The following is a 12,678-nucleotide window of genomic DNA, read 5'->3' as shown; positions in this document are numbered from 1 at the left end:
GCTCCCCAGAGCTCCTACAGGAGGCCTGAGTGCATCTGTCTTGAATGAACACAATTTTCTGTCCTGTCCCGAGGAAAGTTCCTTATTGCTGTGATTCAGGGTGGTAATTATGCACCTGGACAGCAGCACGGCCCTCCTATATGTAGGAACACAAGGGTGTTCTTATTTACTACCTTTGTCATCTGCCAGTAGGGCTGTTGAAGTAAAGGATCAAACATGAAATGCTTCTGGTTGTCTGCCACCTTCAGTAGTCCATGGTTTCAGACAAAACAACTTGATAAGTTGTTGTCTCTCACTTAATAAGTGGGAAAGTAATTAGGAAGTCTTTGACTCCAATTTCAAGCCCTATGATTGCCCAGCCACCTGATTGGTAACACTTGAGTGCCTAAGGAAAGGCTTTTGTTTGATTAGGTGAGGATGAGTTTGCTTTATACCTTTCCTCCGATTACCCTGAACCTAAGGGTTCTGTAAAAGATCAAGAAATGTTTAGGATTCATTGACATACTGGTGGTTTTAATTTAGTCATTCATAGTTCAGAATCAAGTTGTTCTTATAGGTCAAAGAACAACTGCTGAATGCTGATATGCCTAGCTGGAAATAGGGAAAATTGGGCTGTCACAGTATCTAGATGAGCTTTTGTTAATCTTTCATTATTCCTGTTCATCACATTCAGTGAGCACCTAGTGTACGTCCTGCAGTAGTGTGGTAATTACCTGGTGGCTTTTGAGTGCCTGTGAGTTTGCGTTGGAAAGTCCATGGATTTGACAGAGCTCCTTAGATTTTGAAGATTGTCTGCAGATGTGAGAAAGCCTATCTCAGGGCTGATTTATAGGCATTATATTGGTTTCTTGTTGATAATGAAGGATGTTAGCATCAGTGAAGGAAGTTAATTTGACAGTGATTAATCCTTTATTGGCTTGTTAGGGTCACCACTGTGGCCCTTATTGGTCTTCAATTCGTACAAGTTATTAGAAGCAGGTGCTTCGTAGTATAAAAGCTGTCAACACACCCTAAGATTATTTTATTACTATACAGCTTGGTCTGAGAAAGCACCGGTTAGGGCCGTTGTACCCCAGTTAAAGGCAATACATCACCTTGACATCCCAATTGTCAATATATCTAACAGCTTCTTCTTTGCCTTGAGTTGTTCTTCATCTTGGTCTTGGCTTTGCAAAACACGCTGTATGAGAACCCAATTCAGTTCATTACTAGATGTTTTTGTTTTCAATATGTTTTTTTTTTTGTGTTACAGGTTTGACCACTCTCCATGTGATCCTACTGTTACTCTTCATGGAACTCCCTCAAGCAGCTATGCCTGTGTGGTTTGCTTCAGAAGATTCACGACTCAGCAGGAGTATACTGATCACTTGTTAATTAAGGCAAGACTAAAGTAAATTTATGCTTCAAAGTGTATTGTGTGTAAAGGAGTACAAGATTATTTTTTTTACTTTTATTTTTTTAATGATGACTAATCTTTTCTTGTTTCTAAATCATGTCAACTGGCACCATAATATGGTGCTAAAATTAACGAAGAGCACTGAAATCAACATAAAAATAATGATTCCTTTGCTTTTTATAGCAACCTCCTGCATAGAAACAGCCAATGCAACAGATGTTGAGAACATTGAAAACTGAGGCAGCCACAAAGAGGCTAACTTAGTTTGCATCTGCCTCAAATCCAACTTTATAATTATGCGACCACACTGGTAACTTATTACATTGCCTTAAAATAACAGCAGTATGCAAGCATGTGCTCTCTTCTTCACCTCCCTGTTGGTGAGGTCTGAGAAGAAGCTGTTACTGAGCATGGGAAAAGTGTGCATGTGCAGAACCTTATCTCTGTGTCCATTCAATCCTTCTTCCCCCCTCTGTAACTGTTTCTGTGACAGCTGGCAATCATTTCTTTTGGAATGTGTTGTCAACTCTGAGCTGAGGGAAGGAGTTTTCATTTAAATATCCATTTGTATTCTACTTTTGATTGGTTTGAGCTTCCAATTTCTTGGAAGGATTTTCATGTAAATGCAGTTTGTGTCTTGGACACTTTCAAGCAAGCTGCACAAACTGGTTCTGTAGGGTGGTGTCCGACAAAGACCGTTTTCTCACTAAATATGATCATTCAGACAATTCCCAAGAGTCTCCACTATTCCTTAGGTTCTTAGGAAGATCAGGAAAATGAAGACAGTACGAGGTCTAATGCCATTTCATTTGCCATCTTTTGGCTGTAGTCAACGGATACAAAGATGTTTTGTGAGATCCAGGTCCTGCTATAAAATGAAGATGCAGTGGCATAATTGTGGTTTGGAAAGAAGAACAGAATGGAGGCTGCATAAAAACTACTTTCTGTACAAGATGTAATTTGTGCTAGACGTAGTGGTAGGACTAGCAGTTCAGAGAAAATAACTGGGCCCAATCTGCTGAAAATTATCAATCTGTCCCCACTTTATTGACCGACTGGTCAGAGAATTTGAGATTCAGTGCCTTAAGCCAGTATCCTCAAGGATTTTGAGCAAGAATCCCTTGTAGAGTCCTTCTGTCCATATTCAGTTAATATCCGCTACCTGTTGTAGGTTAAACCGGTTTACAAACTTCATACTGGAGAACATGGATTAAGATAAAGGACAGCGTTTTAGGTGAAGTAGTGTAGGACTTAATCACTCTATTGATACGTCTGTTCAATAAGGGCAATTTCATTAAAAAGATCATGCTAGGTGTGGGGGTTTACTAAGTTTAATCTGCTGTAAAGAGCCCAAACTAGATATTCAAAAAGCTGAATGTAATTGGGTCCTTAATCTAACACAAAATGCTTCCTGTTTTGAAGCAAACCGATTTCTTAAATGTGTCAGTGTTTTCTAACTTGGTTGTGTCACTCATTTAATGGACTTCCCAAAGCGAATGTGTGATCATTTATAGAAAGATACTTCAGGTGGGAGATGACGACTGCTTGTATGAGATTTAAGATGACCTTTCAGAAACATTTGAACACTCTCTTTAGAGGTTCAGTCAACTTACCACAGATGCATTTATCACATGCAAAATGTGTGGTAACAAACTATAAACTTGAGAATTAAAGGAGTTTCATGCAAGTGAAAAGAATTGATTTGTTTTAACCTTGTTATTGCAACATGTGATTTGAGATTTAGTTTGTTTAAAAAATTAATGGAACAACGCCACACCAAATGCCCTCCTTTTGTTTTTTTTGCCCTTTTTAGCCCACAGACTTCGTGTGCCTAAAAACATGTGAAACAGGAGTTCTGAAGATTAGTGGGATTAGTATAGTTCTCATGCACATCTTTCCAGATCAAAGCAATTTCCCTTTTTGCAGAAGCAGCCCAACTTCTCATCTCTCGAAGCAGGTCATCTCCTCTTCTCTATATGGGTCACAGTAGCAATGCTCCTTGGAAGAGTCAAACTTTTCTCTAGCCTTCAGAGGAGAACTACAATCAGGTAGAGGTTCATTTTCTGGTAATGTTTGCTCTGGCAGGTGCACACTGCCTGCTGGTTGTCCAAACAATTGGGACAACTGGCCTTGGAGGTTCTGCAGAGAATACTGAATAAGCCAAAGTGCTGCCTTCTACAAATATTAAGTTTTTAGTACTGCAGAAAGTGCATCCCCACCTTTATGCTTTCAGTTTAGCTGCGTTCATAGCACAGTCAAAGGGTGGACCCGTTTTATATGGTTCAAGTGTGGTTAATGATTGCCTTAGATGAAGTGTAGCAGAAGGCCATTGCTGCTAGGTGACATCTACCAAAAGAAAGAAGGTGGCACTGGTTTGCACTCTAGCAAGGGGGAACTTGGGTTAAACAAAAGGGAAGGCTCTACATCTGCAGTTTTTGTTTTACTCTCTTTATTGATTTTCAACCATAAACAATCATACGCCACTTACAAGAAGTGACATGCCCGTTATAGGGCCAGTAACATATGAAGTCTGACACAGAAACATACAAAAGTATAATAATATAAACCAACAACGGGTGTAAGCGATGGTCGTATAAGCCGGCCATAGGGTATAAGTGTGAAAGTTTGGATATGAGACCAGCATTAGAATCAGCAGTAATCATCACGGTGAGTGGGGTAAAATCCGAAGAGGGTAGGTGGGGAGGAGTGCCTGCAATGTGCTTTGAAGACAACTAGTGATCCACTTGATTGGCAGTTAAGAAGCAAGAGTACTCCATCCGGGAGAATGTGTGTCAGTTCCGGAAAAGGTTGCCTCTGGTGAGTAAGTGATGGGAATGAAGGGTACGGTGGACCAGCTGTTCCTGTGTGAAGCCACGGATTGTCCCGCAGAGGAAGTGCTGGTGAGTATAATGTGGGGGATGCCAGGAGATGCCCTAAGCAGTGCCATGCTCAGCAGGTTGTGGCAAGGGGTTGAACGTCTGTAGTATCTAACGGTATGCCAGATGGAAGCAGGGTCTTCAAGCGTGTAAGGAATACTAGGTTCCTTTCTAATATGTTGTATGGCAAGCAGGCGTCTGGATGGTACCAATAATAGATGTAATGGCACTGTGCAGTTGGATAATACAGTTGAAAGTGGGTAACACCGAATACCCCCTCCTTCATAAGGAAATGTAAGAATCTCCCAGCATATGCGTGGATGCCCTCTATCCCATATCAGTCGGGTGAGCGGGCTCTGTAGCTTTCTTACAAAGGAGTTGATGAGTGGAATTGGAATGTCCAGCAGTCAATCCGAGAGTTCAATCTGTCCACCAGTCGGCCGTAGTTGAGTTGAATAATTTGTTCACGGTCCCTGTATACGTAAATGCCTGGGTATTTGACCTGATCTGCACGCCAGGTAACAGGAAACTGAGTTCACAGAGGTGGTAGCTTCCGTCAGGAGGAATAGTTGTGGTTTATTCCAATTTAGCCGGAGAAGGTGCCATAGTGGGTGATCTCTGTGAGTACTGAACTCAGGTTACTGGCAGGGTAACAAAGAAAGAGGAGGATGTCATCAGCATAAAGGGAGACAAGCAGAGGTCCGTTCTTAATCTTTAGCCCTTCATGTAAGTGTATCTCCTGCAGATGCCGTATCAGTGGGTCCATTGGAATTATGAATAGGAGGGGAGGGATGGGTCATCCCTGTCTTGTGCCTCTATTAATTAAAATAAAAAATAAAAAAAAAGCCAAAGTGAGTGTGCCATTAATCCTGTTGCGTGCAGTTGGGGATGTGTACAGCAGCATTGACCGATTGGAGAAGCCCTGTGGGATCCTAAGTTTGAGGAGGGTGGCCTCAAAGAATGGCCATTCAGCAGAATCGAAAGCCATCTCCATGTGAAGCAGGACTATCACTGCAGGGACTCTGGGTGATACTCTGTGCAGTGTCACAAAAACCGTGCAGGGATTGATTGAGGTGGATCTGTGTGACGGAAAGCTTGATTGAGCTGGCAAAATAATCTAACAATAAGGACAGCATATTGGCGATCAGCTCCGCTAGTATTTTGTTGTCAAAATTCAATAATAAGGGACGATATGAGCCACATACCGTGGGGTCTTTTCCCAGCTTCAGGAGCAAAGTGATCACTGCTTCTCTAAGCGTGGGGGAGAGTACTTTCACTGCTTCCTCGTACATGTCAAGGAGGTGAGGAGTCAGGAGATTCTTGTATGTCTTAAAAAAAAAAAAAGACACCTGTGAAGCCATCTGACCTGGGTGCTTTAGAGCCATCCAGCGCATCTATAGCCAGTAAAAGCTCCTCAGTGAAGGGCTCACTGAGGAAATATTTTTCTGAACTTAACCAAACCATAGCCACCTCCTCTTAATATTGTAGGAGAGCCGGGATCTGGAGGAGATTTTGCCGGCCCATGATGGGGCGGGGGGTGTGTTAAAGTTGAAGTAATCCGTAATTGCCAAGCAGATCTCCTTGCAGAAAGCTTCATTGTGGAGGGCCAATGCGGAAAAGCACCATGGGCGTTCATTTAGTCCATTCAGGGGATGTACAACTCAAGTTGGACCGGCGAGTGGTCTGTGCATGGTAGATGGGCTGTGCTGCCCTGCCATGACCAAGGGCAACAGCCGCCAGGAATCAATCTGCGACCAAGTGCCATGGAAGGCGTAATAGAAAGTGTATGGGAGCGTGGTGCTGGTGGAAAGTCGCCAAGGGTCATGGAGGGAGTGTGTTTCACAAAGAACCCACAGAGATCGAGGCTTGTTAGAGGAGTGTGGGGAGGTGGTGTCTAGGGTTGGGTCTTGTAGCAGGTTAAAGTCACCCCCAATTATCAGGTTTTCAGCAGGTTCCTTGTCCTAGTGCCACTGTATTGTGTGAAAAAACTCAGGAGTATCAGTGTTTGGACCATGTATGTTACGTAAAGCTATATGGTGGCCACCCAGAATGTCTTCGCCAGTACAAATATGCCACTGTTGTGTGCTATGGTGTGTGGGTGATGGATGGTAAAGGTTTGTGAACCAGGATGCAAACCTCAGTGAGTAGGAGCTATAATTAGAGAAATATTGATGTGGACCCTATTGTTTAGCTAATGGGGAGGCAGAATTGGGAGGCAGGTGGGTCTCTTGCAGGAAGGCCACTTGTATGCCATGTCTTGTCGGTTACTGTTAGCCCTGCTTTCCTTCGCAGGGATACACTGGTAACAGTGTAACAGCTGATGTTTGTCGTATTGGTGTACGTGTGGTCAGTCATCTATCTGGTAAAGAGTGGTGTACAAGAGTCATGTTGGTTTGCAGCATATAAACATATCAACAATACAGTAACTGAATACATACACAACATTCCCCCATTCACACTTGCCCAAAACTCTTTGAATAGGGAATAAACCCATAAGATCAAGTAACATGGCATGAACCATGGAGGGGTGGCAACCCTACAGTGGATAGGCCCCAATTCTCCAATAGCAAAAAGGGAAATATGAAGTCGTATTGAGGAGCCCCTGGAGGGGTGCAATTGACCCGGGATGGCAGGGCCCATGCCCCAGGGAGGGTGGACAGGTATCGGAATCCACTTCTCTGTTTGCATGGCAAAGCGGCTCCTGGAGCTGCACGGTGAACTATCATTCCGAGGTGAAGAGTTCCTGGCTAGCAGCTCAGGATGCGTGCACCGGTGAAGCACTCCTAGACGTGCCATCCCAGCATGACAGTGTCTTAGGGAGATTCTTGCAGAAGTCCAGCACTTCAGTCAGCTTTTCAAAGATGTGTGGTTTCCCATCCAAGACATCTACACTCCGTCTGGCCTGGTACGGCATACCATAGCGAAGGCCATGTTTCCAAAGGGCTGTCTTGGCTTCCTGAAATTTCCGGCTGGCTTCCTGTACAGCTACTGTGTGGTCAGCATAGATGGGTATCGTGGCACCCTGATATTGTAAAGGAGCTTTTAGAGGAGTCAACTGCAGGGAGGTGTCTCAGTCCCTAAAGTTGAGCAGGTGGGCAATGATTGGGTGTGGGGGGCACCAGGCACCAGCCGAGTCATAAAAGATCTGTGGCCGCGTTCCACAACAATTGTAGATGTAAAGCTCAGTAAGCAAACATTCTACAAAAATGTCCATACATCCCGTGTTCGTAGTCTCTGCCACCCTAAGGATGCGTATGTTACGTCTACTTCTCGCCTTTAGGTCTTGTTTTTATTTGCGACAGTGCGAAGACAGGCCTCGAGCACCGCCAACCTTCTAGCATGTTTAGTAGTGGCATCTTGTGTTTTGTATATTTGGTCCTCCACCTGGTCCATGTGCAGGTCCTGGCGGTCAAGGCCCTCGCGCATACGGTTCAGGTGACCCGCCATTGTGTCAAACTTAGCATCGAGGGCCTAGAAAGCCTGCGTGGAGCTCCATCAGAATGACTGCAATGCTGCCTGTCTGCTTTGTGCCATTCCTGCTCCTGCATGGCGGTCTTTCCCTGTTGCTGCAAATGTTTTTGCCTGTCAAAAGTGAATCTGCATTGCCTAGTGTCCGTTTTACCTGTGACAGCGCAGGTCATATACCAAAGTTGAGTGTGCACTGTAGCCTAGTATCGCCACTGTATCCTCCAGTGCTCGATTTATAGTGGGGCTAAATGATGCATCGCAGGCCCGACACTCTCCCACAGGTCAAGTCTTCACTCTTCTGTAATGAGGCCAACTGGGCCGGCAGGGGGCACAGACGGATCTGATAGATCCACCGAGGTCTCTACAGACCACTTCCCCAGAGGCTCAGCATTAGCATGGACCCCAACGCCGGCCACCAGGCAACGGCCACAGGCAGCACTCTGCGGCCAGCAAACTCACTCCCGCGGCCCTGGTCTCTGACATGCATCACCCCCGGACCTCAAGGCAGGTCCAGGCTTGTTCTGGTGGGGGGCCGCCGGCTTTCACAAGCCACACCACACGGCTCGAGTAGGCCGCACCTCGAGCCCGCCCACACCCCCTTTGACTGCAGAGCTTCACAGGTGCGACAGCCACACACAGGCGCCAACCCAAAACTTACCCCCCGCCCACCCACACCTATTTCCCCCCAAAATCAGGCCTACATCAGCCAGAGGCGTGCCGACAATGTTTAGCTGTGGGCTCTGTTCATGGGGCTCTGCCATTATTGGGGCCTGCTCCATCTCGAGCTTTAACGCTGCACTGCCATCTTGGTCGCCGGGGTAGCCATGCCGCCGACATCTACAGTTAACCAGTTTCAACCAGGGAGTTCTGTAGAACAAGCAAATTTGGTACGTTTGCAAAAGACAAATCTGCAAGGAGATACACATCATCATGTACAGCAGGTACACAGCGTCCACTATAAAACAACTATTTATGTTGTGGAAAAACTCACTCACAACATGTATTCCCTATTCATGCAGATCCCGAACATGACCGGTAATGCTGGACTGGGCGAACCTCTACAGCATGGGTACTCACAAACTTTTTCTCGGGGGCCAAAATTGCAGTATGGTTTGCTGCCGAGGGCCGCACTGAAGTGACAGCGGGGGGGGGGGCTTGGAGGGGGCAGGGCTTAGAGGGGGAACAACCACCCCGCCCCTTTTTCAAAACATTGTAACACACACAGCGCCATCTGCACACAGCGCCATCTGCTCTCACCCCTACCCCAGTAACACACACAGCGCCATCTGCACACAGTGCCATCAGCACTCACCCCTACCCCAGTAACACACACCGCGCCATCTGCACACAGCGCCATCAGCACTCTCCCCTACCCCAGTAACACACACAGCGCCATCTGCACACAGCGCCATCAGCACTCTCCCCTACCCCAGTAACACACAGCGCCATCTGCACACAGTGCCATCAGCACTCACCCCTACCCCAGTAACACACACAGCGCCATCTGCCATTTGCTTTAATTGTTTATTTAACAAGCAGGTGGGGGTAATGGAGGAGGGGAAGTAGAGAAAGAAGGGGTGGGAATAACACATGGAGAGTGAGGAGAAGCACAACAGTAAGAGAACACTGCAGAGGCACATGGCAAAAAAGAACAACACAGAGCACTGAGTGGGGAGAGAGAAGCACATGGAAGAGACGGAGCAGTGCAGGAGGTTAGAAGAACACAAACGAGACAGAGCAACGCTGAGGGGGAGGGAAGCACCCAAGGGTGACATCTACTAAGCACATGCACTTGTGGAGGGCTTAGGCAAAAAAGAAATGAGAGAGAGTTCTTTTGGTTTGCAGGAGCACTGCTGTGCGGGTTGGTGGCTGAGCCACTTTGGAGTGTTTTACCTTTGAGGTGTGTGGATTTGTATTTTTCTTCCCAGGGGTTGTATTGGGATTTACTGTTTCAACCATGACTGTGCCAAGCATGTTACCGTGTGTGGTGAGGTTTGGTATATTTGTATTTTGTTTAGTCTGTTGTATATTAAGTACTTTTTCATTTGTGCTTGATACTTTTGGCATTTTGTTGTAGTGTTGATTGGATGAGATGAGATGTTTGTTGCACTGCATGCACTAAATGCTATGGCATGATTGCTATATTTGATGTGGTGAAGGTAGTATTTTTGATTGTTTACTGTTGGACAACATCTCGTTTCCGAATACAGGCCCCATCAAATTGGTCCGGTTGAAAAGCTTTTATGGGCCAAAGTTCCTCTAGTCACGGCTCGCGGGCCGCCAAGGTAGGTCTGTGGGGCCGCTGGCGGCCCGCGGGACGTACTTTGAGTAACGTCGCTCTACAGTGTAGAGCCAATAGGCAGTCTTCTCTCAGGGGAACAGTTTAATATCCCTGAACCCCCAGATATGGATTACACAGACCCCACCACCGCCCTCATAGACTTACAATAGGGGTTACATAAGTATGTTGAAGGTTCACCTCCACTGTATTGTCATACTCTCAAATATACTGGCGGGAAATATAGTGCAGGTCAAACAAAAAGGACAGGGAATGGTGGCACAGCTTTTCCAATCATGTATGTGTATTTCATATGACTAGAGTGAGGGCATCCTCTTTATGCATTTTTGCTGTTTGCTCTTGCTAATTCAAAACTGTAAAACATTAGTCATTTTGTCAAATGGCTGCTTTGCGAAGCTATGTTGGCAATTCAAAGACTTTCACAGACTTCTGATCAACAATTCTGAAAATAATTGCTTCAGTACTCTGAACTCAATGCTTCTGTTAGGAGCCTACACTCTAACTTATATTTGGCAGAAAAAGTACAGAAAGGCCTGTTCAAATACCAACAAATTCAGTCATCACAATATGTAACTATAATAATTGCATGTACTTTAATTTTCATAATAATTAAGACTGCCCCTTATGTTGAAGTACCACCGTCAAACCTTTGAATTCTAGAGCCAGAAGACTTATTTTCTTCTTAAATGTATGTATATTTTTCTTCAGATGAAGAGGGGCTCCAGCAGTTTAGGGCTGCCCCCGCTGAATTTTTGCCTAGAGATCTCCAACCTTTTAAGTCAGAGAAAATTAAAGGTGAAGTGAAAACAAAATATATCTTCTCAACCAACTGCTTAGAACTATATCATCTGGATTTGCAACAGGCTTGTAAAGATATGTTCTACCGTTCCCCAAAAAGGTGAAATATTACTCATGTCACTGAAATACCAAGTGTGGTTTACCTTTTACTCTATAAACCATGGGGATCTTTTCTCTGGTTTCATGTACATCTTAACAAGTTTTATCAACACTGAAGCTCATTGTATTTATCTCCCTTATCTTACTGCTGTGCATGAAAGATGGTACCTTGAAGAGCATGTACACCTGGGAGGCTCTACAATTTTGGTATCACCACAGTGGAGGCAAGAAAGTAGTAACAAAAAAAGAAAAATCTGAAGGGCTTTCAGAAAAGAATTATAATTTGTAATAGAGTGAAGGATGATAGGGATGTGATTCCAGAATTGATATACAAGGACAGACAAAGCACTCCGTGACAACTCGCCCTCTTATGACAAGGGATGGCTAAATTGCATTGAGATTCTGATTGCAAAAAGTGACCAGGGACATTGCTATGTGATCTGGAATGGAGGTACTTAAATTTTCTGCTTTGAGAGGTCCAATGAGCAAGGCATGGCGCAGGAAACTCAAAGTTTGAAGCATGGAGCATTGGGCTGTCTAAACCTGCTAAAATGTGTGCAGATTAAAGATAAGTCCTACTGCCATATTGTTGTGACCTGCAGTTTCCCAAGACTCTCCAGTGGTCATCGCAACTAGCGGGTGTTAGAATAATTTAATCTATATGAAATTATAGTGCCCAGCACCAGAGCTTTGAGGTTTTGTGGTGTAAGTTGAAGCAAATTCTAACCTACGACACGGACCATAACGTTTTAGAGTTGAAGTCCAACAGGACTCTGTCGCAGAGGAAGCAGAAAGAATCCCATAAGTACTGCCTCTGTCTCAACATGGCAGAAAGTTTCTAATAAGTATTGTCAACTACCAATTACTATCAGCGTCAGTTTCCATCAAAGTCAAAGGCTGCCAATTGGCAATCAAAATATCTGATTAGTGTAATTGCAGAGCTTCTGCAAAACAGTTTAGTAGTATCACAGTGACAGCTATAGCTGACTGTACCTACAGTCGACTATACATCCTGATGTGCCCTTTCGTTGGTCTGATCTATTTGGAATGCGAGTGACTGAAGATCTACACTTTTTCTAAATCATTTTTATTTGCATTTTGAGTTAAACATGTCACACGTTCATGCTAACAGTGCAATTTGTCATTTAAAAAAAAAAAACTTTTTCCTAACATAGCGAGCTAGCATCAGGATGACTTGCAACCTACCATGGTTGATCCTTATCTTGATGCTACATCAGAAGTAATGTTCTTAAAACTGAACAGAAGCAGGTAACAGTACAGACAAGGAAGTCTTTAAGACAAGCTTAGTCAATGAGGCGCTTCATAGATCCAGCTGTCTTGCTAGGCCTTCTAAGTGCTAGGGGAGAAGTGCAATGTCACGCTCCGTTAGAGGCAGTGCCCTCCTTCAGTGAAGCTGCAGTGGGCACCAGGAGGGCAGGGGATTAGGGATGTTTAGGACTGCATGCAATTAAAAAGACTGAAAAAAACACTTTACAATATTATTAAATTGGGAAAAGCTGAACAAGTACCTTGTCCTTTTAAAACTGCAGGGGCTTCCATGTCCTGCAATGCCTATCACTGGCAGCTACCTGCAAGGGAGTTTTATGTTCTAGCTCATCAGTGAGATCTAGGAACAGTACAGGATTTTATTTAACCTATTTTGTCTGCAACTTTTTTGTCACCTTCGCTTTTTCCATTTTCACTCAGCCTTTTAAGGATGTATACAGTTTGTCTTCCATCAT

General features: G+C 44.6%; 1 protein-coding gene across 1 annotated transcript in view; it reads left to right on the top strand.

Annotated features, from left to right (window-relative positions):
- ZNF451 (zinc finger protein 451) overlaps positions 1-12,678 on the top strand; it is a 407,158-nt gene that overhangs the window by 163,165 nt on the left and 231,315 nt on the right. Inside the window, exon 6 of the mRNA XM_069235765.1 lies at positions 1,253-1,379. Within this exon, the coding sequence (XP_069091866.1) occupies positions 1,253-1,379 (127 nt within the window). The remainder of the gene's footprint in view (positions 1-1,252; positions 1,380-12,678) is intronic.

Source organism: Pleurodeles waltl, chromosome 5 (assembly GCF_031143425.1).
Source record: "Pleurodeles waltl isolate 20211129_DDA chromosome 5, aPleWal1.hap1.20221129, whole genome shotgun sequence".
NCBI classification, from domain to species: Eukaryota; Metazoa; Chordata; class Amphibia; order Caudata; family Salamandridae; genus Pleurodeles; species Pleurodeles waltl.
This window is presented reverse-complemented; position numbering and strand designations above follow the sequence as displayed.